General features: G+C 46.6%; 2 protein-coding genes across 6 annotated transcripts in view; one reads left to right on the plus strand and one right to left on the minus strand.

Moving 5' to 3' along the window:
• Positions 1 to 394: 394 nt before the first annotated feature.
• Positions 395 to 24,639, plus strand: part of LOC130294516 (nicotinamide N-methyltransferase-like) — a 58,425-nt gene continuing 34,180 nt past the window's right edge. The window contains exons 1-2 of one of the 5 annotated variants that reach the window (XM_056544439.1): positions 395 to 563; positions 1,522 to 1,915. In XM_056544439.1, coding sequence (XP_056400414.1) covers positions 1,893 to 1,915 — 23 coding nt within the window. In that variant the 5' untranslated portion in view covers positions 395 to 563; positions 1,522 to 1,892. Of the gene's footprint in view, positions 564 to 1,380; positions 1,916 to 19,571; positions 19,705 to 24,639 lie in introns of those variants that run through there. The other 4 variants (XM_056544440.1, XM_056544437.1, XM_056544435.1 and 1 more) reach the window with 4 other exon arrangements.
• LOC130294515 (indolethylamine N-methyltransferase-like) lies at positions 19,382 to 23,104 on the minus strand. Its single transcript, XM_056544434.1, has 2 exons — positions 22,912 to 23,104; positions 19,382 to 19,805 (listed from the first exon to the last, which is right to left on the minus strand). The coding sequence occupies exons 1-2, from the start codon at positions 22,998 to 23,000 to the stop codon at positions 19,382 to 19,384; spliced, it is 513 nt and encodes a 170-aa protein (XP_056400409.1). The 5' UTR covers positions 23,001 to 23,104.

The following is a 24,639-nucleotide window of genomic DNA, read 5'->3' on the forward strand; positions in this document are numbered from 1 at the left end:
GTACTTGCAGACATTGCGGCCGCTCCTCCTTTCCCCTGAGCTCGGCCGAGAGCAGCTGCGATGTGTACGAGTACATGGCGCATTCAGGCGGCGACCCGCAGAACAACGTGTGTCTGCTCATAGAGGTGGATTGCCACTACGAGCAGGCACAGCTGGAGGCGCACTGTAGGGTCCGTCATCAGCGAATCTATAGCGCCAAATGCGCTGCGGATCCGCTCCGTGTGATCCTACCCTATAAAATTTGTAATGTGAATTTCTTAATATTTAGAATACAGTGCTATATATTCGTAATGACGAATATTTTTTTTGTTTGTTTGTTTTTCACATGCAAATTTTTAATGCTAATTTTTAATGCTAATTTTCACATGGAAAAAAAGTGAACGAACATAGCGAATATGCAAATTTCGCAAACATAGGACGAAAAATCGTCAATATATTCGCCAAATATCAAGAATTCAAATATGGCCGCTGCCGCTCGTCACTACTGTTATCTGCCAGAGCCTTCCTAAGAAAGTGTGCATCAAAACAAAGACAAAGGCGGAGAGTTATCAAAACCTGTGTAGGTGTGGGACCACCCTTGTCCTCCTGGAGAAAGACCCCTCCAAAAAACTAAAAATAGTAGACCCCTTTATTTATGAAAGACAATAACTTTCTGATGTTTTTACAGACGTCTTTAGCTATATGTGGACCGGATCCAGTAATCGAGTGCTCCGGTATCCCAGTCTTACGCGGCCCCCTTCTCATTCACTGAATGAGCCAACTGGAGTCAAACAGTGACTCCGGTCGGCTCATTTTTGCCCCGTATCTGGCTTTCTGACCGGACTAAAAACCGCGGCATGCCGCGGTTTTCAGTCCGGTCAGAAAGCCAGATACAGGACAAAAATGAGCCGACCGGAGTCACTGTTTGACTCCGGTTGGCTCATTCAGTGAATGAGAAGGGGGTCGGCTGGGACACGGGAGAGGCCAGTTTCCCCTCCCTTAGCTGGATCTGGTCCCTATATATCTAAAATGTGGTGTGAACTCACCCTTAAAGGCGTACTCTAGTCCAGAGTATTCCTGCTCCGTTCTGCCCGGGCTGCAAAATAAATGAAAATGATCCATCACTCACCTCCCTGGGTTCCCGCGGAGCGCCACTACAGCTGTTCGGTCCTCCGGTCCATCCTCTTCATACTTCCGCATGTAACGAAGCGTCACATGGCGCTCAGCCTATCGCCTGCCGAGGCTGAACATCGCGGTGGCCGGCGATAGGCTGAGCGCCATGTGACGCTTCGTTACACCCGGAAGTATGAAGAGGATGGACCGGAGGACCGAACAGCTGTAGTGGCGCTCCGCGGGAACCCAGGGAGGTGAGTGAGGGTTCATTTTCATTTATTTTGCAGCCCGGGCCGGACGGAGCAGGAATACTCTGCACTAGAGTACTCCTTTAAATGACGTAAAACCGTACAGAACCTACCTGAAGTTACCAGCCGCTGAAAAGTCTTCACTGTGATATGTTCTCAAATATTGTTTTATCAAAACCAGGAGCATAAAAAGAAGAAAGAGGACAATTTGGATCAAAGTCATCTGAATGGTAGAACTTGCAGGAGTCGGGGTTCTTCTTCTATCCACCAACTGGTTTATGTTCTTGTGACCTTAATATAAATCAGCAACGTGAGTCTCTGCGTGATCTTCAATGCAAATATTGATCTTATTGTCTTCAAGCCACATGATGTCTTATGTCATCTTCTTACCCGCAAATATGAATAAAAATAAAGTGAACCTTGTCAGCTTGGGAAAACATGAGAAAATGCCTGCCTACGCAGGAAACAGCTGTCACTGAGTTTTTACTCCTATCTCTGTCTCCTGTCTGTCGCTCCCTGCTGCATGTTTGTACACTCTGAATATTGAATAAAATGGATGAACATTGCCACAAGGGGTGAGTACCATTTTTTTTTATTTTACTTTTCATACTCAAAGGGGTACTCCAGTGGAAAATATATATATTTTTTTTACATCAACTGGTGCCAGAAAGTTAAACAGATTTCTAAATGACTTCTATATAAACATCTTAATCCTTCTAGTACTTATTAGCTGCTGTATGCTCCACAGGAAGTTCTTTTCTTTTTTGAATTTCTTTTCTGTCTGACCACAGTGCTCTCTGCTGACACCTCTGTCTATGTCAGGAACTGTCAAGAGTAGGAGCAAATCCCCATAGCAAACCTCTCCTGCTCTGGACAGTTCCTGACATGGACAGTGGTGTCAGCAGAGAACACTGGGGTCAGACAGAAAGGAAATTCAAAAAGAAAAGAACTTCCTGTGGAGCATACAGCAGCTGATAAGTACTGGAAGGGTTAAGATTTTTAAATAGAAGTTTAACTTTCCGGCACCAGTTGTTTTGAAAAAAATTATATATATATAAATACATGATGAGTATTTATCTCAGGGCGAGTTCACCACTCCTGGTGTGACGGAGCTTTCAAGGGCCACTAAGCACTCTGCAGGCATTCTGGGTAGGAGAATGTGCAAATCAGCTTATTACATCACCTTCTCAGGCGATGTTCCCTGGTATCAGCTTAGCTCCAGTTACGGAATATAAAAAGCTTATCGGGATTAATGCCAAGCCAGAACTCTCTCTCCAGAAGGAAAGAGGACCCATCTGCATTAATCCCAATTAGCTTTTTATATTCCGTAACTGCAGCTAAGCTGATACCAGGGAACATCGCCTGAGAAGGTGATGTAATGAGCTGATTTGCATATTCCCCTATATATATATATATATATATATATATATATGTATATTTATTTATTATTATTTTTATTTTTTTTCCCCCACTGGAGTACCCCTTCAAGTCTAGATTTCCTGTGTATCACTATTGATACGGTTTTGATGAAATTCAGATTACCTCTTGATAATTTACTCAGACTTTCGTTTATGTTGGACCAGTTTTTGTTGAAGGAAACTGCAGTCACTTTTGGGCTTGCTTATTTTTACTACTCGTGTCATCCCTATGGGGCCAATAGACGTCAAGACATTTGTACATGACTGCTAGAGGTCTTAAGTATCCATTTTGTCATATATCTATATGACATGCTACTTAATAGTGCAGCGACCACTTTAGAACAGTGAGTCCGCAGCCGGCCTGGGTCTGATGAGGAACGTCGCGCAAAGTGATGTTCCTTCTCAGACCCGCTCAGAAGGACGTCAGTGATGCAACTCGTCAGGCCGCCACCGGAGAGAAGAAGCGCTGCACAGGCCAAGTGAATGAGTCTGTGTGTGTGTGCTTTGTTACCTATTGTAGGAAAACTGCTACCTAATGTGGGGAATCCATGCTACCTAATGTGGGGAAAGTATGCTACCTAATGTGGGGAAAGTATGCTACCTAATGTGGGGAACATATGCTACCTAATGTGGGGAAACTATGCTACCTAATGTGGGGAAACTATGCTACCTAATGTGGGGAATCTATGCTACCTAATGTGGGGAAGTATGCTACCTAATGTGGGGAAACTATGCTACCTAATGTGGGGAAACTATGCTAGCTAATGTTGGGAAACTATGCTACCTAATGTGGGGAAACTAAACTATGCTACCTAATGTGGGGAACCTATGCTACCTAATATGAGGAAACTGCTCCCTTATGTGGAGAAACTATGCTACCTAATTTGGTGAAACTATGCTACCTAATATGGGGAAACTGCTACTTAATGTGGGGAAACTATGCTGCCTAATGTCCGGAAACTGCTACTTAATGTGGGGAAACTATGCTGCCTAATGTGGGGAAACTATGCTGCCTATTTAATGTGGGGAAACTATGCTGCCTATCTAGTGTGGGGAGACTATGCTGCTTACCTAATGTGGGGGAACGATGCTGCCTATCTAATGTGGGGAAACTATTCTGCTTACCTAATGTGGGGGAATTGCTGGCTACCTAATGTGGGGGAACTATGCTGCCTACCTAATGCTGCAGATTAATGTGAGCTGCATTTCTGTGGAGCTCTTGAATATGCAGCGCAAGCTTATGGCATTGTGTTTTTTTTTTTTTGGAGGGGGGGGGGGGTTTGGGGAAATTAAACAAGAAAAGAACTTCCTGTGCAGCATACAGCAGCTGATAAGTACTGGAAGGATTAAGATTTTTTATAGAAGTAATTTACAAATCTGTTTAACTTTCTGTCATCAGTTGATTTAAAAAAAAAATTCCAGTGGAGTACCCCTTTATTGAGTATTGCTGTGTACCAAGAGACACAGTAAAGTTGTCAAGCTGCTGACCTGAATTATTTACCTTTTCACCCACGTGCATTCACCCCCTGTCATGAACCCTACATGGCACATGCCCCTTTATACATGTGTCATTTGGTTTGAGAGAACAAATTGCATCTTAGGAGTTAACTTTTATATGGTAAACATCAAAGTATTGTGCATTTTATACAGTAATTTGTACTGAAAGGCAGGAGGCTTCATATCTATATCTCCATTTATATATGTTAAGTATAAATCATTATGACTTGTTTGATATAAGCCACAAGGGTCCGGATGACGGTCATGTGCCGTATGCTGCATAGACGCGCATGGATCGTGTGACCGCTGCTATTGGTGAGAAGATAAGATCAAGTTACTAATCCTTTATAGCTACATGTAATGCAACCGAGCCGCTAGTACAGTGGTCTCCAACCTGCGGACCTCCAGATGTTGCAAAACTACAACTCCCAGCATGCCCAAACAGCCGTTGGCTGTGCCGGTAAGTTTGCATGGCCGGTATTTTTCATTTACTGTCATCACACTAACCTAAAAAAAAAAAACTACTGCTCTGTTTGGTGCCGGTGCCGCTGAGCGGGGATGCGGGCCGCACGCCCGCACCATGCCGCTCAGCACAGCACCCTGTCTGACTCTGAGGCTGTCCCTGTCTCCCAGTCCCAGTCTAAAACTTTACCTGGCACTGTGCAATGCTGTGCGGCCGGGCGGCTGGATCTGCGGAGGGACGTTGCGGAAGTGACGTCACTCCGCAGACCCGCGCACGACGTCACGTCACTCGCCGAGACTGAGGAGACTGGAGAGGTGCTGCGGTAGTAGGTAAGTGTGTCTGTTACTATGTGTGTGTCAGTGTTTGTGTGTCTGTCGGCCAGTGTGTGTGTGTGTCTCTGAATTCCACCCCACCCACCCCAATTCCCCTGTGGCAATTCCCCCCCCCACCCACCCCAATTCCATGGGGAAGAGAGAGGGGGGGGGTAACTGCCTACACCTATGGTGAAGAGAGGGGGGGGTAACTGCCTATACCTATGGGTAAGAGAGAGGGGGGGGTAACTGCCCATACCTATGGTGAAGAGAGAGGGGGGGGGGGGGTAACTGCCTATACCTATGGTGAAGAGGGGGGGGGGGGTAACTGCCTATACCTATGGTGAAGAGAGAGGGGGGGGGGGTAACTGCCTATACCTATGGTGAAGAGGGGGGGGTAACTGCCTATACCTATGGGGAAGAGAGGGGGGGGGGTAACTGCCTATACCTATGGGGAAGAGGGGGGGGGTAACTGCCTATTCCAATGGGGAAGAAAGGGGGGTGGGGGTAACTGCCTATACCTATGGAGAAGAGAGGGGGGGTAACTGCCTATACCTATGGAGAAGAGAGGGGGGGGGTAACTGCCTATACCAATCGGGAAGAGAGGGGGGGGGGGTAACTGCCTATACCTATGGGGAAGAGAGGGGACGTAACTGCCTATACCTATGGGGAAGAGAGGGGGGGTAACTGCCTATACCTATGGAGAAGAGAGGGGGGGGGTAACTGCCTATACCTATGGAGAAGAGAGGGGGGGGTTAACTGCCTATACCTATGGAGAAGAGAGGGGGGGTAACTGCCTATACCTATGGGGAAGAGAGGGGGGGTAACTGCCTATACCTATGGAGAAGAGAGGGGGGGGGGTAACTGCCTATACCTATGGAGAAGAGAGGGGGGGGGTTAACTGCCTATACCTATGGAGAAGAGAGGGGGGGTAACTGCCTATACCTATGGTGAAGAGGGGGGGGGGTAACTGCCTATACCTATGGGGAAGAGAGGGGGGGGGGTAACTGCCTATACCTATGGGAAAGAGGGGGGGGTAACTGCCTATACCTATGGTAAAGAGGGGGGGGGGTAACTGCCTATACCTATGGGGAAGAGAGGGAGGGGGGTAACTGCCTATACCTATGGGGAAGAGAGGGGGTGACTCTGCCTATAGGGAACGGGGGGGGGGGGTGTAACTGCCTATACTTATTGGGGGGGCTACCTAACTTTATACCTGGATGCCTAACTACTTACCTACATACCAGGCTATCTAACTATGTACCTGGCCTTCATACATGGCTGCCTAACTACCTAGCTAGCCCCCTACCTACCTGGCTTGTCACCTACCTACATATCTGGTTACCTGTTTACCTGACTACCTACCTACCTGCCCTTTTACTGTGCAGGACACCAAGGAGGGAATTATTACAGTTTGTGGGCCTATAGATGGAAAGATTGTGTAGAGGAGGGCACTGAATATATGCAGAGTCTGACATGTTTTTCCTGCAGATGTTAAGAGACCCACATAGCGGTCTTATCCGGACGGAGAAGAAAAGGAAAGAGGCCGCCGCTGATCAGAAAAGACGTAATTGTGAGTCCCAAAATTTAACTGTAATCACTTATATGGTATACAGATCCTGTGTACAGCTGTTATCTACGGCCATATGGTCCTGTATCAGGGGCGGACATATCACTTGTTCAGCCGGTTCTGCTGCACAGGGGCCCAGCGTGTTAGGGGGCCCACCTAGTAGCCCAGGTCACAGCCTGGGCCTCACAGACTGGGCCCCTGCAGGGCCCCCTGCCAGTACTTCATACTCTATGCTGCAGCAACAGGTCCCGGACCTGCCGCTGACAGCAGTAATTTACCTCGGCCGGAAGAGACGGACAGGCCAGGGGCTGATGGGAACAGACGTGCAGGGGCTGATGGGAACAGATGTGCCCCGCGCAGACACGCACGTCTGTTCCAAGCCCCTGATGTCACGTGTCATGGCCTCTGACCCCGGCAGAAGCGACAGGAGCAGCAAACCCTCCCGCCTCACACGGCCGCATCGCTGAGCAGATAAGGTGAGGAGAGCGATGGTCGGGTGCAGGGCGGTGGGGGGTGGGGGGAGGGGATTGTAATGATGATGAAGAGGACAGGACGGGTGTTGAAGAGGTTGGTGGTGTAATGATAAGGAGTATTGGGGGTCTGGGAGAGCGTAGTGTTGATAAGGAGGACCAGAGGGGGGGGGGGGGGGGTCAGGGGTGTAGTGATTAGGGGGTTTAATGTTGATGAGAAGGACTGGGGGGTGTCAGCTGTGTAATATTGATGAGGTGCTTAAGGTATATGAGGTGATGAGGAGACTGAGGATGGAGTGCATGGGGTGTATGGGGTGAAGAGGATGGAGTGCATGGGGTGTATGGGGTGAAGAGGATGGAGTGCATGGGGTGTATGGGGTGAAGAGGATGGAGTGCATGGGGTGTATGGGGTGAAGAGGATGGAGTGCATGGGGTGTATGGGGTGAAGAGGATGGAGTGCATGGGGTGTATGGGGTGAAGAGGATGGAGTGCATGGGGTGTATGGGGTGAAGAGGAGACTGAGGATGGAGTGCATGGGGTGATGAGGAGACTGAGGATGGAGTGCATGGGGTGAAGAGGATGGAGTGCATGGGGTGTATGGGGTGAAGAGGATGGAGTGCATGGGGTGTATGGGGTGAAGAGGAGACTGAGGATGGAGTGCATGGGGTGATGAGGAGACTGAGGATGGAGTGCATGGGGTGTATGGGGTGAAGAGGATGGAGTGCATGGGGTGTATGGGGTGAAGAGGATGGAGTGCATGGGGTGCATGGGGTGATGAGGAGACTGAGGATGGAGTGCATGGGGTGTATGGGGTGAAGAGGATGGAGTGCATGGGGTGTATGGGGTGAAGAGGATGGAGTGCATGGGGTGTATGGGGTGAAGAGGATGGAGTGCATGGGGTGAATGGGGTGAAGAGGATGGAGTGCATGGGGTGTATGGGGTGAAGAGGATGGAGTGCATGGGGTGTATGGGGTGAAGAGGATGGAGTGCATGGGGTGTATGGGGTGAAGAGGAGACTGAGGATGGAGTGCATGGGGTGATGAGGAGACTGAGGATGGAGTGCATGGGGTGAAGAGGATGGAGTGCATGGGGTGTATGGGGTGAAGAGGATGGAGTGCATGGGGTGTATGGGGTGAAGAGGAGACTGAGGATGGAGTGCATGGGGTGATGAGGAGACTGAGGATGGAGTGCATGGGGTGTATGGGGTGAAGAGGATGGAGTGCATGGGGTGTATGGGGTGAAGAGGATGGAGTGCATGGGGTGCATGGGGTGATGAGGAGACTGAGGATGGAGTGCATGGGGTGTATGGGGTGATGAGGATGGAGTGCATGGGGTGATGAGGAGACTGAGGATGGAGTGCATGGGGTGATGAGGAGACTGAGGATGGAGTGCATGGGGTGTATGTGGTGATTAGGAGACTGAGGATGGAGTGCGTGGGGTGTATGGGGTGATTAGGAGACTGAGGATGGAGTGCATGGGGTGATGAGGAGACTGAGGATGGAGTGCATGGGGTGATGAGGAGACTGAGGATGGAGTGCATGGGGTGATGAGGAGACTGAGGATGGAGTGCGTGGGGTGATGAGGAGACTGAGGATGGAGTGCGTGGGGTGTATGGGGTGATGAGGAGACTGAGGATGGAGTGCGTGGGGTGTATGGGGTGATGAGGAGACTGAGGATGGAGTGCGTGGGGTGATGAGGAGACTGAGGATGGAGTGCGTGGGGTGATGAGGAGACTGAGGATGGAGTGCTTGGGGTGTATGGGGTGATGAGGAGACTGAGGATGGAGTGCATGGGGTGATGAGGAGACTGAGGATGGAGTGCATGGATTGTATGGGGTGATGAGGATGGAGTGCATGGGGTGTATGGGGTGATGAGGAGACTGAGGGTGGAATGCATGGGGTGATGAGGAGATGAGGAGACTGAGGATGGAGTGCATGGGGTGATGAGGAGACTGAGGATGGAGTGCATGGGGTGATGAGGAGACTGAGGATGGAGTGCGTGGGGTGATGAGGAGACTGAGGATGGAGTGCGTGGGGTGTATGGGGTGATGAGGAGACTGAGGATGGAGTGCGTGGGGTGTATGGGGTGATGAGGAGACTGAGGATGGAGTGCGTGGGGTGATGAGGAGACTGAGGATGGAGTGCGTGGGGTGATGAGGAGACTGAGGATGGAGTGCATGGGGTGTATGGGGTGATGAGGAGACTGAGGATGGGGTGCATGGGGTGTATGTGGTGATGAGGAGACTGAGGATGGAGTGCATGGGGTGTGTGGGGTGATGAGGATGGAGTGCATGGGGTGATGAGGAGACTGAGGATGGAGTGTATGGGGTGATGAGGAGACTGAGGATGGAGTGCATGGGGTGTATGTGGTGATGAGGAGACTGAGGATGGGGTGCGTGGGGTGTATGGGGTGATGAGGAGACTGAAGATGGGGTGTGTGGGGTGTATGGGGTGATGAGGAGACAGAGGATGGGTTGTGTGGGGTGTATGGGGTGATGAGGAGACTGAAGATGGGGTGTGTGGGGTGAATGGGGTGATGAGACTGAAGATGGGGTGTGTGGGGTGTATGGGGTGATGAGGAGACTGAAGATGGGGTGTGTGGGGTGTATGGTGTGATGAGACTGAGGATGGGGTGCGTGGGGTGTATGGGGTGATGAGGAGACTGAGTATGGGGTATATGGGGGTGATGAGGAGACTGAGGATAGAGTGCATGGGGTGATGAGGAGACCGAGGATGGAGTGTGTGGGGTGTATGGGGTGATGAGACTGAGGATGGGGTGCGTGGGGTGTATGGGGGTGATGATTAGACTGAGGATGGGTTGTGTGGGGTGTATGGGGGGATGAGACTGAGGATGGGGTGCGTGGGGTGTATGGGGTGATGAGGAGACTGAGGATGGAGTGCGTGGGGTGTATGGGGTGATTCAGTGGTGTATAGTGGTTGGCAGTATTATATTAATAGAGTACAGTGGTTGGCAGTATTATATTCAGGGGTACAGTATTTGTCAGTATTATATTCGGGGGTACAGTGGTCGGCAGTATTATATTCAGGGGTACAGTGGTTGGCAGTATTATATTCAGGGGTACAGTGGTTGGCAGTATTATATTCAGGGGTACAGTGGTTGGCAGTATTATATTCAGGGTACAGTGGTTGGCAGTATCATATTCAGGGGTACAGTGGTTGGCAGTATTATATTCAGGGTACAGTGGTTGGCAGTATTATATTCAGGGTACAGTGGTTGGCAGTATTATATTCAGGGGTACAGTGGTTGGCAGTATTATATTCAGGGGTACAGTGGTTGGCAGTATTATATTCAGGGTACAGTGGTTGGCAGTATTATATTAATAGAGTACAGTGGTTGGCAGTATTATATTCAGGGTACAGTGGTTGGCAGTATTATATTCAGGGTACAGTGGTTGGCAGTATTATATTCAGGGTACAGTGGTTGGCAGTATTATATTCAGGGTACAGTGGTTGGCAGTATTATATTCAGGGGTACAGTATTTGGCAGTACTATATTCGGGGGTACAGTGGTTGGCAGTATTATATTCAGGGGTACAGTGGTTGGCAGTATTATATTCAGGGGGTACAGTGGTTGGCAGTATTATATTCAGGGGGTACAGTATTTGGCAAGGTTATAATGATTATTGTCATCATACAGAGGATGAGGATCTACTGACAAATTAAGGAACCAATGATGTCCAGGTGTCAGACTCTGCAGAGAAGATGGAAGAAATCCTGGTGTCTGGACCAGATGAAGAAGAAAAGTAAAGACAACAGAGAAGACGTCACTCAGGTCAGTGATATCATTGTGTATTTTCCTAACTGTCCCATCAGAGCTGTAGTCACTGATATCATTGTGTATTTTCCTAACTGTCCCATCAGAGCTGTAGTCACTTCAGACATGATGGGAGTTGCAGCTTTCCAACATCTGGGGAGCCACTTGAACCAAGGTGATTGGTGGGGTCCCATGAGTCAGACCCCCACCATAAAAATGGGCTGTTTATTTTAAAATGCCTTGGCCTATTTTTGGTCCCAGTCTGGCCCTGCCTGTAAGTCACTTCTATCACTAAGGATAAGAAGCCAAGGAACCAGGGGGTGCCAAGGGGTGTCGTGCTAAGTCCAGGGGTGTGAATGTAAAGGGGAGCACTGCCCTCTGCCTCCCAGCTAGATACGGGTCAGGCTGACCCATGGGAGTACTCACTTTGCCGCACACTGAGAGGGACAGGGGCCACCCGGAGCCCACCTCAGGAGCCGTTCCATCCACCTGTGGTGGAATTGGCAAGTGGCGACACTACACGCGCGGGGTAAGTGGAGGCCCTCCGGTGGGGTCTAGGTACATGAGGGGGCACAGTGCTGGGGGGGGGGGGGGGCCCAGGCACACTCTTTGCACAGGGGCCCTCTGCTGTCTGTGTCCGCCCCTGTCCTGTATATAATCACCTATACAGATCCTTTATAGTATACTGGTCTGTGTATAGGGGTTTTATTCAGTATAACATTTTCAGTTTTCCACCTACAGAGCTATATGAGGGCCATTTCTTTACCCCCCACCCATCCCCCATGCCATTTCTTAAACCCCTGATCCCTCGTCCTCTGTGCAATCGGCCCCTCCCCTTTTTTTTAGCTCCACCCCCACATAGCCACACCCACGACCGGTATTTTTCTGAGGGAAAGGTGGCAACCCTACCCATAAGAGACCAGGATTTTAATTGGCATATGGGGCCCTGTTGCAGATTTACCATTGGGGCCCAGAAGCTACAAGCAGGGCCAGTATTAGACCCTGGGCAAAATAAAAAATGGGGCCCCTGAATTGCATGACCATAGATTTTCCTGGTTTCCTCTGTTGTGAGATAGAGATTACACAGCACTAGGTTACTGATCACGCACCATGTGATTACAGCGGTCCCTCAACATACGATGGTAATCCGTTCCAAATGGACCATCGTTTGTTGAAACCATCGCATGTTGAGGGATCCGTGCAATGTAAAGTATAGGACAGTGGTCTACAACCTGCGGACCTCCAGATGTTGCAAAACTACAGCACACAGCATGCCCGGACAGCCAACGGCTGTCCGGGCATGCTGGGAGTTGTAGTTTTGCAACATCTGGAGGTCAGCAGGTTGAAGACCATTGTTATTGGAGGTTATACTCACCTGTCCCCGCCGCTCCGGACCATCACCGCTCGTCACCGCTGCCCTGGATGTCACCTTCCATTGCTGTCGCCGCGTCCCCGGGGTGTCCCCGACGCTCCAGCAAGGCCTCTGCTTCCCCGGCATCCTCGCTCTCCGTCGCCGCCATCACATCGCTCCTATTGGATGACGGGACGGCGTGCGCAGCGACATGATGATGATGATGGAGAGCGCGGACGATGCAGGGGATCCCGAAGAGGACGCGCCGGAGCCCCGAGGACAGGTAAGTGATCGTCAGTGGACCACACGGGGCACCGTAAACAGCTATCCGGTGGCAGCTGAAGCAGTCTGTGCTGGAGGATAGCCGTTTATGCGATGGCCCCGACATACAAAAGCATCGTATGTTGATGCTGCCTCTGAGAGGCCATCGTATGTTGAAATGATCGTAGGTCGGGGGTCACTGTACGGCCTGAGATCCCAATGAGGGGAAAAGCATGAAAGGCCATAAAACAAACGTATCAGGGTCCAAATATAAGATCTATAGTAAATATTTTCTGTGCTTAAGAGAACGTTCACACGTTTGTAAACAGTAGTAGGTTTCCACTGCGAGTTACGCTACCAGGCACTTGTTTGGGTATACGGACAGTCCACAATAGTGGCAGATTTGTTTGGGTATACGGACAGTCCACAATAGTGGCAGATTTGTTTGGGTATACGGACAGTCCACAATAGTGGCAGATTTGTTTGGGTATACGGACAGTCCACAATAGTGGCAGATTTGTTTGGGTATACGGACAGTCCACAATAGTGGCAGATTTGTTTGGGTATACGGACAGTCCACAATAGTGGCAGATTTGTTTGGGTATACGGACAGTCCACAATAGTGGCAGATTTGTTTGGGTATACGGACAGTCCACAATAGTGGCAGATTTGTTTGGGTATACGGACAGTCCACAATAGTGGCAGATTTGTTTGGGTATACGGACAGTCCACAATAGTGGCAGATTTGTTTGGGTATACGGACAGTCCACAATAGTGGCAGATTTGTTTGGGTATACGGACAGTCCACAATAGTGGCAGATTTGTTTGGGTATACGGACAGTCCACAATAGTGGCAGATTTGTTTGGGTATACGGACAGTCCACAATAGTGGCAGATTTGTTTGGGTATACGGACAGTCCACAATAGTGGCAGATTTGTTTGGGTATACGGACAGTCCACAATAGTGGCAGATTTGTTTGGGTATACGGACAGTCCACAATAGTGGCAGATTTGTTTGGGTATACGGACAGTCCACAATAGTGGCAGATTTGTTTGGGTATACGGACAGTCCACAATAGTGGCAGATTTGTTTGGGTATACGGACAGTCCACAATAGTGGCAGATTTGTTTGGGTATACGGACAGTCCACAATAGTGGCAGATTTGTTTGGGTATACGGACAGTCCACAATAGTGGCAGATTTGTTTGGGTATACGGACAGTCCACAATAGTGGCAGATTTGTTTGGGTATACGGACAGTCCACAATAGTGGCAGATTTGTTTGGGTATACGGACAGTCCACAATAGTGGCAGATTTGTTTGGGTATACGGACAGTCCACAATAGTGGCAGATTTGTTTGGGTATACGGACAGTCCACAATAGTGGCAGATTTGTTTGGGTATACGGACAGTCCACAATAGTGGCAGATTTGTTTGGGTATACGGACAGTCCACAATAGTGGCAGATTTGTTTGGGTATACGGACAGTCCACAATAGTGGCAGATTTGTTTGGGTATACGGACAGTCCACAATAGTGGCAGATTTGTTTGGGTATACGGACAGTCCACAATAGTGGCAGATTTGTTTGGGTATACAGACAGTCCACAATAGTGGCAGATTTGTTTGGGTATACGGACAGTCCACAATAGTGGCAGATTTGTTTGGGTATATGGACAGTCCACAATAGTGGCAGATTTGTTTGGGTATACGGACAGTCCACAATAGTGGCAGATTTGTTTGGGTATACAGACAGTCCACAATAGTGGCAGATTTGTTTGGGTATATGGACAGTCCACAATAGTGGCAGATTTGTAGACCCATTGAAATGAATGGTAGCGTAACCCGCAGCGTTTTCTCTGCAGTTGGAAACCGGCTGCTAGTTACGAACGTGTGAACGTACCCTGAAGAAAGAACATCAGTAAGGGTACGTTCACAAGCGCGGATTTTTTAGCGGATTTTCTGCTGCGTATTTGAAAGTGGGTGGGCTCTTCTCGGCTGTCCGCAGCTGATTTTCCGCCGCGGAATGTACACTGTGGAAAATCCGCCGCATGCCCCATTGAAGTCAGTAGGGACTGTGGCGGATTTTCCGCAGTGTAAATTCCGCCACGGAAAATCTGCTGCGGACAGCCGAGAAGAGCCCGCCCTCTTTCAAATACGCAGCAAAAAAATCTGCGCGTGGGAGCGTACCCTAAAAAAATGTATCCACTATGTCCGGGCTGCCAGAATAAAAATAATACATTTTAACTAACCTTTCACCGCCCCCCTGGTGCCGCCAATATCGCAGTTCCGTCCCCCGGCCCCGGTCTTCCTCTGGCTTTTGGTGCCCGATTAAACAATATATAATGTTAATGATCCCGTACAGTGAACAGCGAATACGTAGAGAAACAACCTCAAATTGCTGCTTTTTGGTTACATGATTTATTTCAGAAAATGAAATAAAAATGTATCAAAAAGTCACACAAAAGTCAAACCAATAAAAACTATAGATAAATAGTGCAAAAAAACAACCCTCATACATCTTCATATATGGAAATGTTATAAAGTTATAGAGGGCAGAATAGGGCAATCTTACATACTGATTTTGTTAAAAAGTCAGAGTTTTTTTTAAAACCAGTCGAATAATAGTAAAGCATGTACCCACGGGGATCATTTTAATCGTATTGACCTACAGAATGAAGAAAATATGGACTTTTTAACATAAAGTATACTGCTTAAAAATTATACCGCCCAAAACTGCAAAATTGTGGGTTTTTTTTTATTTCCCCACAACATAAAAAAATTTTGGGTTCGCTTTACAGTTTATGGTAAAATGAGTGATGTCATTACAAAGTACAATTGGTCACACAAAAAATCAAGTCTCATATGGGTCTGTGGATGAAAATATAAGAGTTATGAGGAAAAAACGAAAATACAAAAATAAAACCTGGCTGTGTCCTTAAATCACACTATTGGCCTGCTATATATATATTTCTAAGGTGTAAATATACACGGCTCCCTATGGCACCCCCTTCCCCTCCCATCCTTTCCCCTTTTACTCTCCTATGTTTGTTAAGCCCATAGAAAGCAAACACAGACTTAGTATGTATCTTCCAAGATCTGGGATGACTCCTATTGGCTTGTAGTCCTGATGATAGTCCTAGAAGATCAAAAGGAAGTGCAGCCCCGACAGCTTTTGGGCTATATTCTCACCAGTGGCATTGCTGGGATCGGTGTCACCCGGGGCGGTAGAAAATGGTGTCGCCCCCTCCTCCAAAACTGTGAGCACAATTACAACCTAAAAGTAAAAAAAGAAGTGATATCTCTCTCGATCCCCCACAGCTGCTGTGCTGACCCTCCTATTTTGTTTTACGTGTGGATTTTCATCCATAATCTGAAAAAAAATCAGGCGCAAAAAAAATAAAAAAAGTGAGTCTGTTTTTTTTTTTGCAGATTATAGCCAATAATCCGTGCATAAAATACGTTGGCTAATTTTCCTATGTATGAATCCAGTCAGTGTGTAAAAAGAAATTTATTTTAGGGGGTTTGGGTATTTATTTATTTTTTTAATTATTATTACTTTAATATTTATTTTAGCAGAACACCAGGTTCCCTGACACACATGGCAGTCCTGAGGGCCTTCACAAGGCCCCTTGCTGCCAAATTCTAGCCTGCCATGTTTTCATAGGGCAGCACAGTCACCCACTGTAACTACCAGAAGCCGGAAAATCAGTCTTCCTCCGCTCCTGCTAGATTAACCCCTTACATAAAGGAAATTTATGTGGACCATTCATCAGCTTCCTGGCAACATGATCACCAGCGCTGATGGGTGTCATCAGCGCTGGTGATCATGTTGCCAGGAAGCTGATGAATGGTCCACATAAATTTCCTTTATGTAAGGGGTTAATCTAGCAGGAGCGGAGGAAGACTGATTTTCCGGCTTCTGGTAGTTACAGTGGGTGACTGTGCTGCCCTATGAAAACATGGCAGGCTAGAATTTGTACCCTTTATGACCTGCTTAAAAAGGTGTATTGGTGGTCATTAACCCCTTAAGGACCCAGGGCGTACCTGTACATCCGTGGGAATTCCGGTCCCCTCCGTATGCCGTGCGGGGACCAGACCGGGAGGCCTGCTGAAATCATTCAGCAAGCACCCCATGTAAACCCCTGGGGGGGGGGGGGGATCCTGAGGGTAAATCCAGATCGGCGATTTGCGGCGATTCCGGGTCAATTCATGGACCGGGGTCCCAGAAAATAGGGTGAAAGGTGCCATCCGACACGGCACCTATCACTCTTTAGCAGCAGGAGTGAGGTGGCATGCCTGCTGTGGGGGTGAAAATGAAAAATTCGATTTTTTTTCACTAAAATGCTGGTGTTACCCCAAATTTTTCATTTTCACTAGGGGTAATAGGAAAAAAGACCCACAAAATTTGTAACACCATTTCTTCTGAGTATATAAATGCCCCATATGTGGATGTAAAGTGTTCTGGGGGCGCACTACAATGCTCAGAAGAGAAGGAGCGACATTGGACTTTTAGAGAGAAAATTTGTTTGTAACGGAAGTCGGGGGCCATGTGCGTTTACAAAGCCCCCATGGTGCCAGAACAGAGGACCCCCACATGTGACCCCATTTTGGAAACTACACTCCTCAAGAAATGTAACAAGGGGTGTAGTGAGCATTTACGCCCCACAGGTGTCTGACAGATTTTTTTTGGAACAGTGGTACATGAAAATGAAAAATTAGATTTTTCATTTGCACAGCCCACTGTTCCAAAGATCTGTCATACGCCAGTGGGATGTAAATACTCACTGCACCCCTTATTAAATTCTGTGAGGGGTTTAGTTTCCGAAATAGGGTCACATGTGGGAGGGTCCACTGTTCTGGCACCATGGGGGCTTTGTAAACGCACATGGCCCCCGACTTGCAAACAAATTCTCTCTCCAAATGCCCAATGGCGCTCTTTCTCTTCTGAGCATTGTAGTTCGCCCGCAGAACACTTTACACCCACATATGGGGTATTTGCATACTCAGAAGAAATGGGGTTAAACATTTTGGGAGGCTTTTTCTCCTATTACCCCTTGTGAAAATGAAAAATTTGGGGTAACACCAGCATTTTAGTGAAAAAAAAATAAAATTTTTCATTTTCACGTCCAACTTTAGCAGAAATTTGTCAAACATCTATGGGGTGTAAAGGCTCACTGTACGCCTTGTTACATTCCTTGACGGGTGTTGTTTTCCAAATAGTGTGCCATGTTGGGCTTTTTTTTTTATTTATTTTTTGCTGTTCTGGCACCACAGGGGCTTTCTAAATACGACATGCCCCCCAAAAACAATTTCAGCAAAATTTTCTTTAAAAAAAGTGCACTTGGAAACAGTCCGGTGCCACGAGATTGTTCCACTGAATTTACCAGCTGTACTATGTTTGCTTTTACTGAATAAAGTTCTTCAAGCAAGTTATTTACGGGTGAGTGCAATCTATTCATCTTCTAGAGTTCGCGTCCAGTTCTATTACAATTGGGCATCAAACTGATGACAAACTAAGATACCGCAGCTTCTTCATGGATGAATCCAGGACTAGCCTTTGTTCATATCTTGTTTGGGGTATATGTAGAAGATACAAATTGGAAGGGTTCCTGCATTTATACCTACAACATATACCTTCAATGTATACCACTCGATGACCATGCAGTGACATACTCCAGACATTGTCCAATGGTCAGAATGACATATACCAGGTGACATACAATTTATTGCAGAACCCACTGTAAAGGAAAGCGCAACCCTCTGCCTATATACCATGCCAATGGATGCCAAAATGTTGGCATAAGATGTGAATAGAGCCTAAAGATGCATCCTGATAGATTCAGACACTGATACCATGATGAGTCTCAAGTCCAAAAGGGTCTCACGTCCCACTGGGGTATGTTTGAGTATGGAAGGAGGGCGGATTCCCATTCTCATATTCTTGGGTGTTGATAAGGAAGTCAACAATTTTTGGATCATATAGAGCGCAGCCTATTTACATGTGGTTGTGCCTAGTACTGCAGGATAAGGATAAGTGTATATATCAGTGTAAATTCATGTTTAGTAGGTTTTGTCTAATACAGTAGAAGTGACAGAAGTCTGATCCATGCTCCAAGCTACATAAAGTACATGTTTAGTATAGATATAGTACAGGAACATATATAAGCTTTCTAGTCTAGGACTACATGATCAATACTATATTGTTAGTCAGGGGAAATGCTTGACTGTGCTGCAACTTTGAAGTAAAAAAAAACACAACATTTTCAAGTCATAGTCCGATTTTACTATTTTAAAAAGTTAAAGGGATAGTGAACATGTTTATAAACACTGGAATATCTCTTTGCGGTTAAAGAGTACCTGTCATGTTCTAGTTACATTTTCTAATCCTCCCAGGTCACTTCCCCATCATTATAAACCACCCCCTGCCTTTATTTTTATTATTTTTTAGTTTTCCACCTTGATATTGCTATGTATTTTCTGCTCAGTCTCAGTCAGATTCACAGACTGGGAAGGGGTGTTCCCCAGCAGGCGTGACATCATCTGAAGCCATACAGGGGAGAACTTCCTCCCTCACTCTTCTACACATAGCCCAGAGCAGATCAGTGTGAGATGAGCTATGACTGGCTAAGGCTGCACCCCCCCCCCCTTCAGCACTCCAGACTGCATTTCCTGATTTTGAACTTCTGCCAGGCCAGCAGGAGTCCAAAGTCTGTGCAAGAGATGGGGGGAAATGTGCTCTGGACAAGTAGGGAGACACCTTTTTTAAACACAAATAAAACATAGAAAACTTCATTATTTTTTTTTTAAACAACGTACATTAGAAAGATTTTTTATTTACCATGAGACATAAGAGTGCAATAGCAAAAATGAGTTTTAATGACAGTGCCCATTTAAGCACATTAGCGGGAAGAATATTTTTCCTAGATCTACTTGCCCTTGTGAGCGGCTATGAATATGATGGCTTCATAATCGGAAAGCTCGCTCTTTCCCTTCCTGTCATTGACCTCACAATAATCAATAGAAAGACCTTCGCCAATAAGAGCTTCCTTCACAAACTTCTCATCATACTTAAAGGCATGGAACTTCTCCTCCCCCACTATACAATATGTCGTGTTTAAAACCCCAAATAATATCAGGTGTCCTCCAGGCTTCAGCAGCTTCACAATCTTCTTCAGATTCCTCTTATAGTCACCTTCATCTTTACTGGTGTAGTCCAGGAGGCATACGGTGATCACACATTCCACTTGGGGTAAGATCTCGGGATCGGTAAGATTTTCTTTATTAAGGTCACATAACAAGATGGGCTTCATAGTAGCCTTCAGCTTTATGTCTGGATCCTGACTCTGATCACTGATCCAAAAATACAATAAGAGTCAATTAGTAAAGTACAATGGGGTGGGTCCTAAATGGTGATGGCCATTGTCTATTTGCAATGGAATTATGGCCAAAATGTGGAGGTAAGTGCACGTTGTGAGGATCAGGGATCAGGAGAGTATAGTGAAGACCTGCATCCTGAGAAAAAAACTTCGGGGGGGAATAAATACAAATTGTCTAAGAGAAAAACTGTCTTAGTTTCTTATATCAACCAATCAGGGGTTAACTTTCTTTGCTTAAACTGCTCTGGTAAAGTTATCGCTGAGCTGTGATTGGTTCCTTTGAGCAACTGAGACAGTTTTTCTGTTAGACATTTTTTATTTATTCCCCAATTTATGTAGACGTAAGAAGGAAGTGCAAAAAGGTGGGGGCGCTCTCTCGTGTATAGGAAGGTGGATGACCACTGCACCCAAAGGGACGTGGTGTCACGCTGAGGTTATCAACGACAACAGCACATTACCTTGAGGGAGGGTGAAGAGGGGGCGGTCGGGGCAGTTGTGCAGCTTGATACCTCTATCCATGACCACAATGGGGATGGAAATAGTGGAGATGGAAAAGAACAAAAAGAAAAAAGGGGGTTATATACGAGCGCTACTGCTGATAGGGAAAAGAATTCAGGACGCCACTGTAGCACAGGACAGTTTATTGAGATTCAAAGCAATAGGACAACGCATTTCATCACTAGCATGAGCCTTCCTCAGGTCCACAAAACAGTTAATGTCTGTTGTCCTGTAGCCTGTGTTGTGCTTAGGTGGCGTGGTCGCGTTGTCGTATTGCTTTGAAACTCAATAAACTGCCCTGTGCTACAGTGGCGTCCTGAATCCTTTTCCCTATCAGCAGTAGCGCTCGTATATAACCCCCCCCCCCCCCCTTCTTTTTTTTTTCCGTCTCCAATTTATGTAGGGAGAACATGTGCATACAGTAGTATTAAGTTCAGTCAAGGTCCATGGGGGTTGGTAATAGCACAATACTAATAACAGAAGTTCTGTGTCATGCTCCGCCCCCCAGGATCTGCACCAGACAATGTATCAGTGTCAAGCAGTGTATCAGATTGCTAGGGCATGGCAAGAAGATGGAATCAGGCCTGGGGGCCTATTAAAAGGTTAGACCACCATGAGATCTTGGTTTACTGCTTCTTTTATGAACTTTTAACCATTAACCCTACAGTTGTTCCTTATCTTGGTCTTGTTTCTGGATACAATCCTGCATGCCCTTTAAATTGTTTGTCTGGTTTCTGTTGTTCTACTCTTGGTACTGACTCCAAAGGATGATTGAACCTCCTGAAAGACATTTTGGGAGGATCCACTGTACATCAGCCACTGATTAGATGAGGATTTGAAGGTCTGTTTAGAGATGTCTACTACATTCGCTGGGTACAGGGCACCTAGTTCATTAAGTGTACTGAGTAGTGTAGCTGGTGATCCATAGAGTATTTTTGCTGACCTCTGGGCACTTGTTGGGACATCTGCTTTTAACAGAAGTCCTTGCTCGTGAATGCACTTTCCATGGAGCCCAATGCTGTTAGTGTAGGCACCATGAAAAGTATGTACTAGAGCAGGGACTTCTGTCAAAGACAGGAGTCCCTGCTCATGTTCAAACTAATTGGATAGACATACACTATATGTATTGCTCCTCAGCCCCTTTCAGAATAATGTGGTATATAGTAAACAGGCTTTCTGCTCCAATCTGTCAGATGTGCTGGAGTAGCAATCCCGTGAACACATCAGCGATGATGTCAAAACCTGTGCCTCACCAGGGGCATCATGGCATGGTTGTTCAAGGCCGAGCAGCTATATTAAAGCCTTACATCACCAAGCACAATGTCATGCATTGGATAGATTGGTGTTTGGCTGCCGCCACTGGACTCTGGAGCAGATCACACTTCTCTTTCTGACGAGTCTGGGTTTGGGGAATGCCAGGAGAATTTTACCTGCCTGACTGCATCATGCCAGCAGATGTGGTGGACAAGGGATAATGCTATGAGGTGATTTTTCAGGGGTTCACATTGGCTTCATAGTTCCAGTTTAGATAAATCCTAATGCTTTAGCTAACAAACACATTTTGAACAATTCTGCGCATGCGCAGTGAAACGCGTTGCATCTTGGCTGAATAAAGCTTTTTATACCTGAACCTACCTACCTGAAGCCTCTTTGTTCCTGTCAGCACCTGAGAATCCCTACTCTTTACGAGGTTCAGTGGATCATACAAGCTTTTATGGGAAGGCTGCAGACAAACACAATAATCTTTGCTTCCACACGTGCTGACCATTGTTGTGTACGTCGGTACACAACCGGAGCGGGTAAGAGACCATCTGTATCCCCATCTTTGTCCGGCATTAGCACATGTGATCCTCCACAGGACGCGCCTCTGCTTTGTATTTTTTGGCCAGCATGACTGTGTCCCAGTGCATAAAGCAAGATCCATAAAGGCATGGCTGGGTGAGTTTGGTGTTGAAAAACTTGACTGACCTCAATCCCATTAAACATTGTTGAAATTAACCAGAATGGCGATTGTGAGCCAAGTCCTCTCCTTCAACACCAGTGTCTGACCTCACAAATGCTCTTCTGGGTGAGTGGGCAAAAATTTCTACAGACACCCCCCCCCCTAAATCAGTGATGTCCATCATAACAATTCTCCTTTCTGGCACAAATAAGAGAGTGAAGTTGGGGGAGAAGGAGAGACAAGGAGAGACAATCAATGCTTCTGCGCCCTAGGGCAAAATATGTAATGCCCCCACCACAACCACCACCCAACTATCATTGCTTTTAACATTGATTGAACATGTTCTTATTGCCATATACATCAATGAATCAAACATTTGACCCAATGGCCTAGATTTATCAATGTTCATGAGGCAGAAATGCATTTGCTTTCCAATAACCACCAATCAGAGCTCAGGGTCCATTTTACCAGAGCAATTTGAGAAGTTAAAGCTGAGCTCTGATTGGTTGTTATGGATACAGCAGACAAATTCTTGTCTTGTGCAGATCGATAAATCTGGGACACTATTGACATTAGATTAATAATGGCAAATACTTCATGTTTTTTTAATCCACCAATTCCATCTGAATAAATACTCAACCTGTTTCCTGAGATCTCGGTAAGCATTTGTGCTGTGTGGGCAAAATCGAAGGCTCCGGTACGTGTGTTGTGCCATTTATTCAGCTCCATGACACATCTCTCAGACACTCGCAGTAAAGTGATCTCTTTGAAAAAATCAACAATGGGATAAAGATGGTGAATAAAGCAGCCGGCGCTGATATCAATCAAATTGTCCCCTGTAATATGACCTGAAAGAGAAAGACAAATGTCTCATTAAATGTTTAATAAACTGCAATCTGTGTCTTGCTTAGAGTTACAGTACTCACTAAAGCTGAGCTACAGTTTCCTATCAGTGGATGCAGGACTGAACAGAGACACAGTGTGGCAGCCTCAAGTACTTGTCCCCACCAGGGGCCTGTGCAGGTATCATGAGAAGCTACAAGGTCCGGTTATACTAACAGACTAGGGTGACTGCTGGTCCTTTCCCTCAAAGGCTGCAAAAGAGATGCTAGTCCTCTGGATGCAGAGGCAGCAAAGTTGAAGAGTAAAATCATAACACTATGTGAATTCAAATAGAAAAAACAGACATGGTCGCACATCCACAACATGCACAGTGTCTAATGCTTCTCAGCAACATTTATTAAATTAACAGGTCATTAGTGTACTTTATGATCATGAAGAGCAGGCCCGCTAGCCACGTCACAGTCACCTGTAAGTAGCGGGTAAGTAGCATTAGATCAAGGTGCATGTTGCGGATGTGCGACCATGTCTGTTTTTTCTCTATTTGAATTCCCATAAAATCCTAACATTAGTGTTGTGATTTTATTTAGCAGCTCTGTGTGTATCCCATAATCCAGACGTACTGCAGGCCACTGAATAACCGTACACACCTAGGGTGTATGCCCAGGATATAACGGATCTATGTGTATTACAGGACACAGAGTTTACCAGTTTACTAGCTTCAGTTTTATTAATAAGCTCAATAAAAAATTGGTTTGAGGGTTGGGAATTCATAATAAAGGGTTTTATGGGTCTTGGCCTTGTGCCCCAAATGAGCAAATGTTCTAAAATGAGCTTCCAGCAAAGAAAGGTATTTATGGACAGCCAAATATTCTGTCCAACCCAATATTGTGCCCAACCTCCTGCAATGTTCTAGAACCTATTACTTTACACCATCCCTAGTCTGCAGCAAAGTGTAACCTACACTGTGTGAGTAAATGTGTGGTGTCAAAGGGGTATTCCGCTGCTCAGCGTTTGGAACAAACTGTTCCAAACGCTGGAGCCGGTGCCAGGAGCTCGTGATGTAATAGCCCCGCCCCCTCAAGATGTCACACCCTGCCCCCTCTATGCAAGTCTATGGGAGGGAGCGTGATAGCTGTCATGTCCCCTCCCATAGACTTGCATTGAGGGGGCGGGGCGTAACACCATAAGGGGGCAGGGCTATGACATCACAAGCTCCTGGCCCAGGCTCCAGCGTTTGGAACAGTTTGTTCTACATGCTGAGCACCCCTTTAATCAGGTTTTATCCTGTGGATTGTTGTGTTTTATTCTCCTAATTTAACACAAATGAAAAAAATCGATTTGCCCTAAAATAGTATAAATAAAAACTACAGCTCACAAAAATTAGCCTTCATACAGCTCCATAGAGAAAGAAATATATAGGGACAAAACATAGCCATACAAAGCAATAAAAAAGCCTTTTTTTATTTTTTATTAAAGCAATAAAAACTCTATAAATTAGGTTTTGCTGTTATTGTACTGAACCACA

The sequence above is a fragment of the Hyla sarda genome, chromosome 10 (assembly GCF_029499605.1).
Source record: "Hyla sarda isolate aHylSar1 chromosome 10, aHylSar1.hap1, whole genome shotgun sequence".
NCBI lineage: Eukaryota > Metazoa > Chordata > Amphibia > Anura > Hylidae > Hyla > Hyla sarda.

What these genes read in the sequence shown, in the direction of transcription:
- LOC130294515 (XM_056544434.1), bottom strand. Translation starts at nt 23,000, where the DNA reads ATGGAGCTGAATAAATGGCACAACACACGTACCGGAGCCTTCGATTTT. An exon ending in ACCGAGATCTCAGGAAACAG is followed by an intron (nt 19,806 to 22,911) that starts GTTGAGTATTTA and finishes TTTTTGGATCAG; the next exon opens with TGATCAGAGTCAGGATCCAG.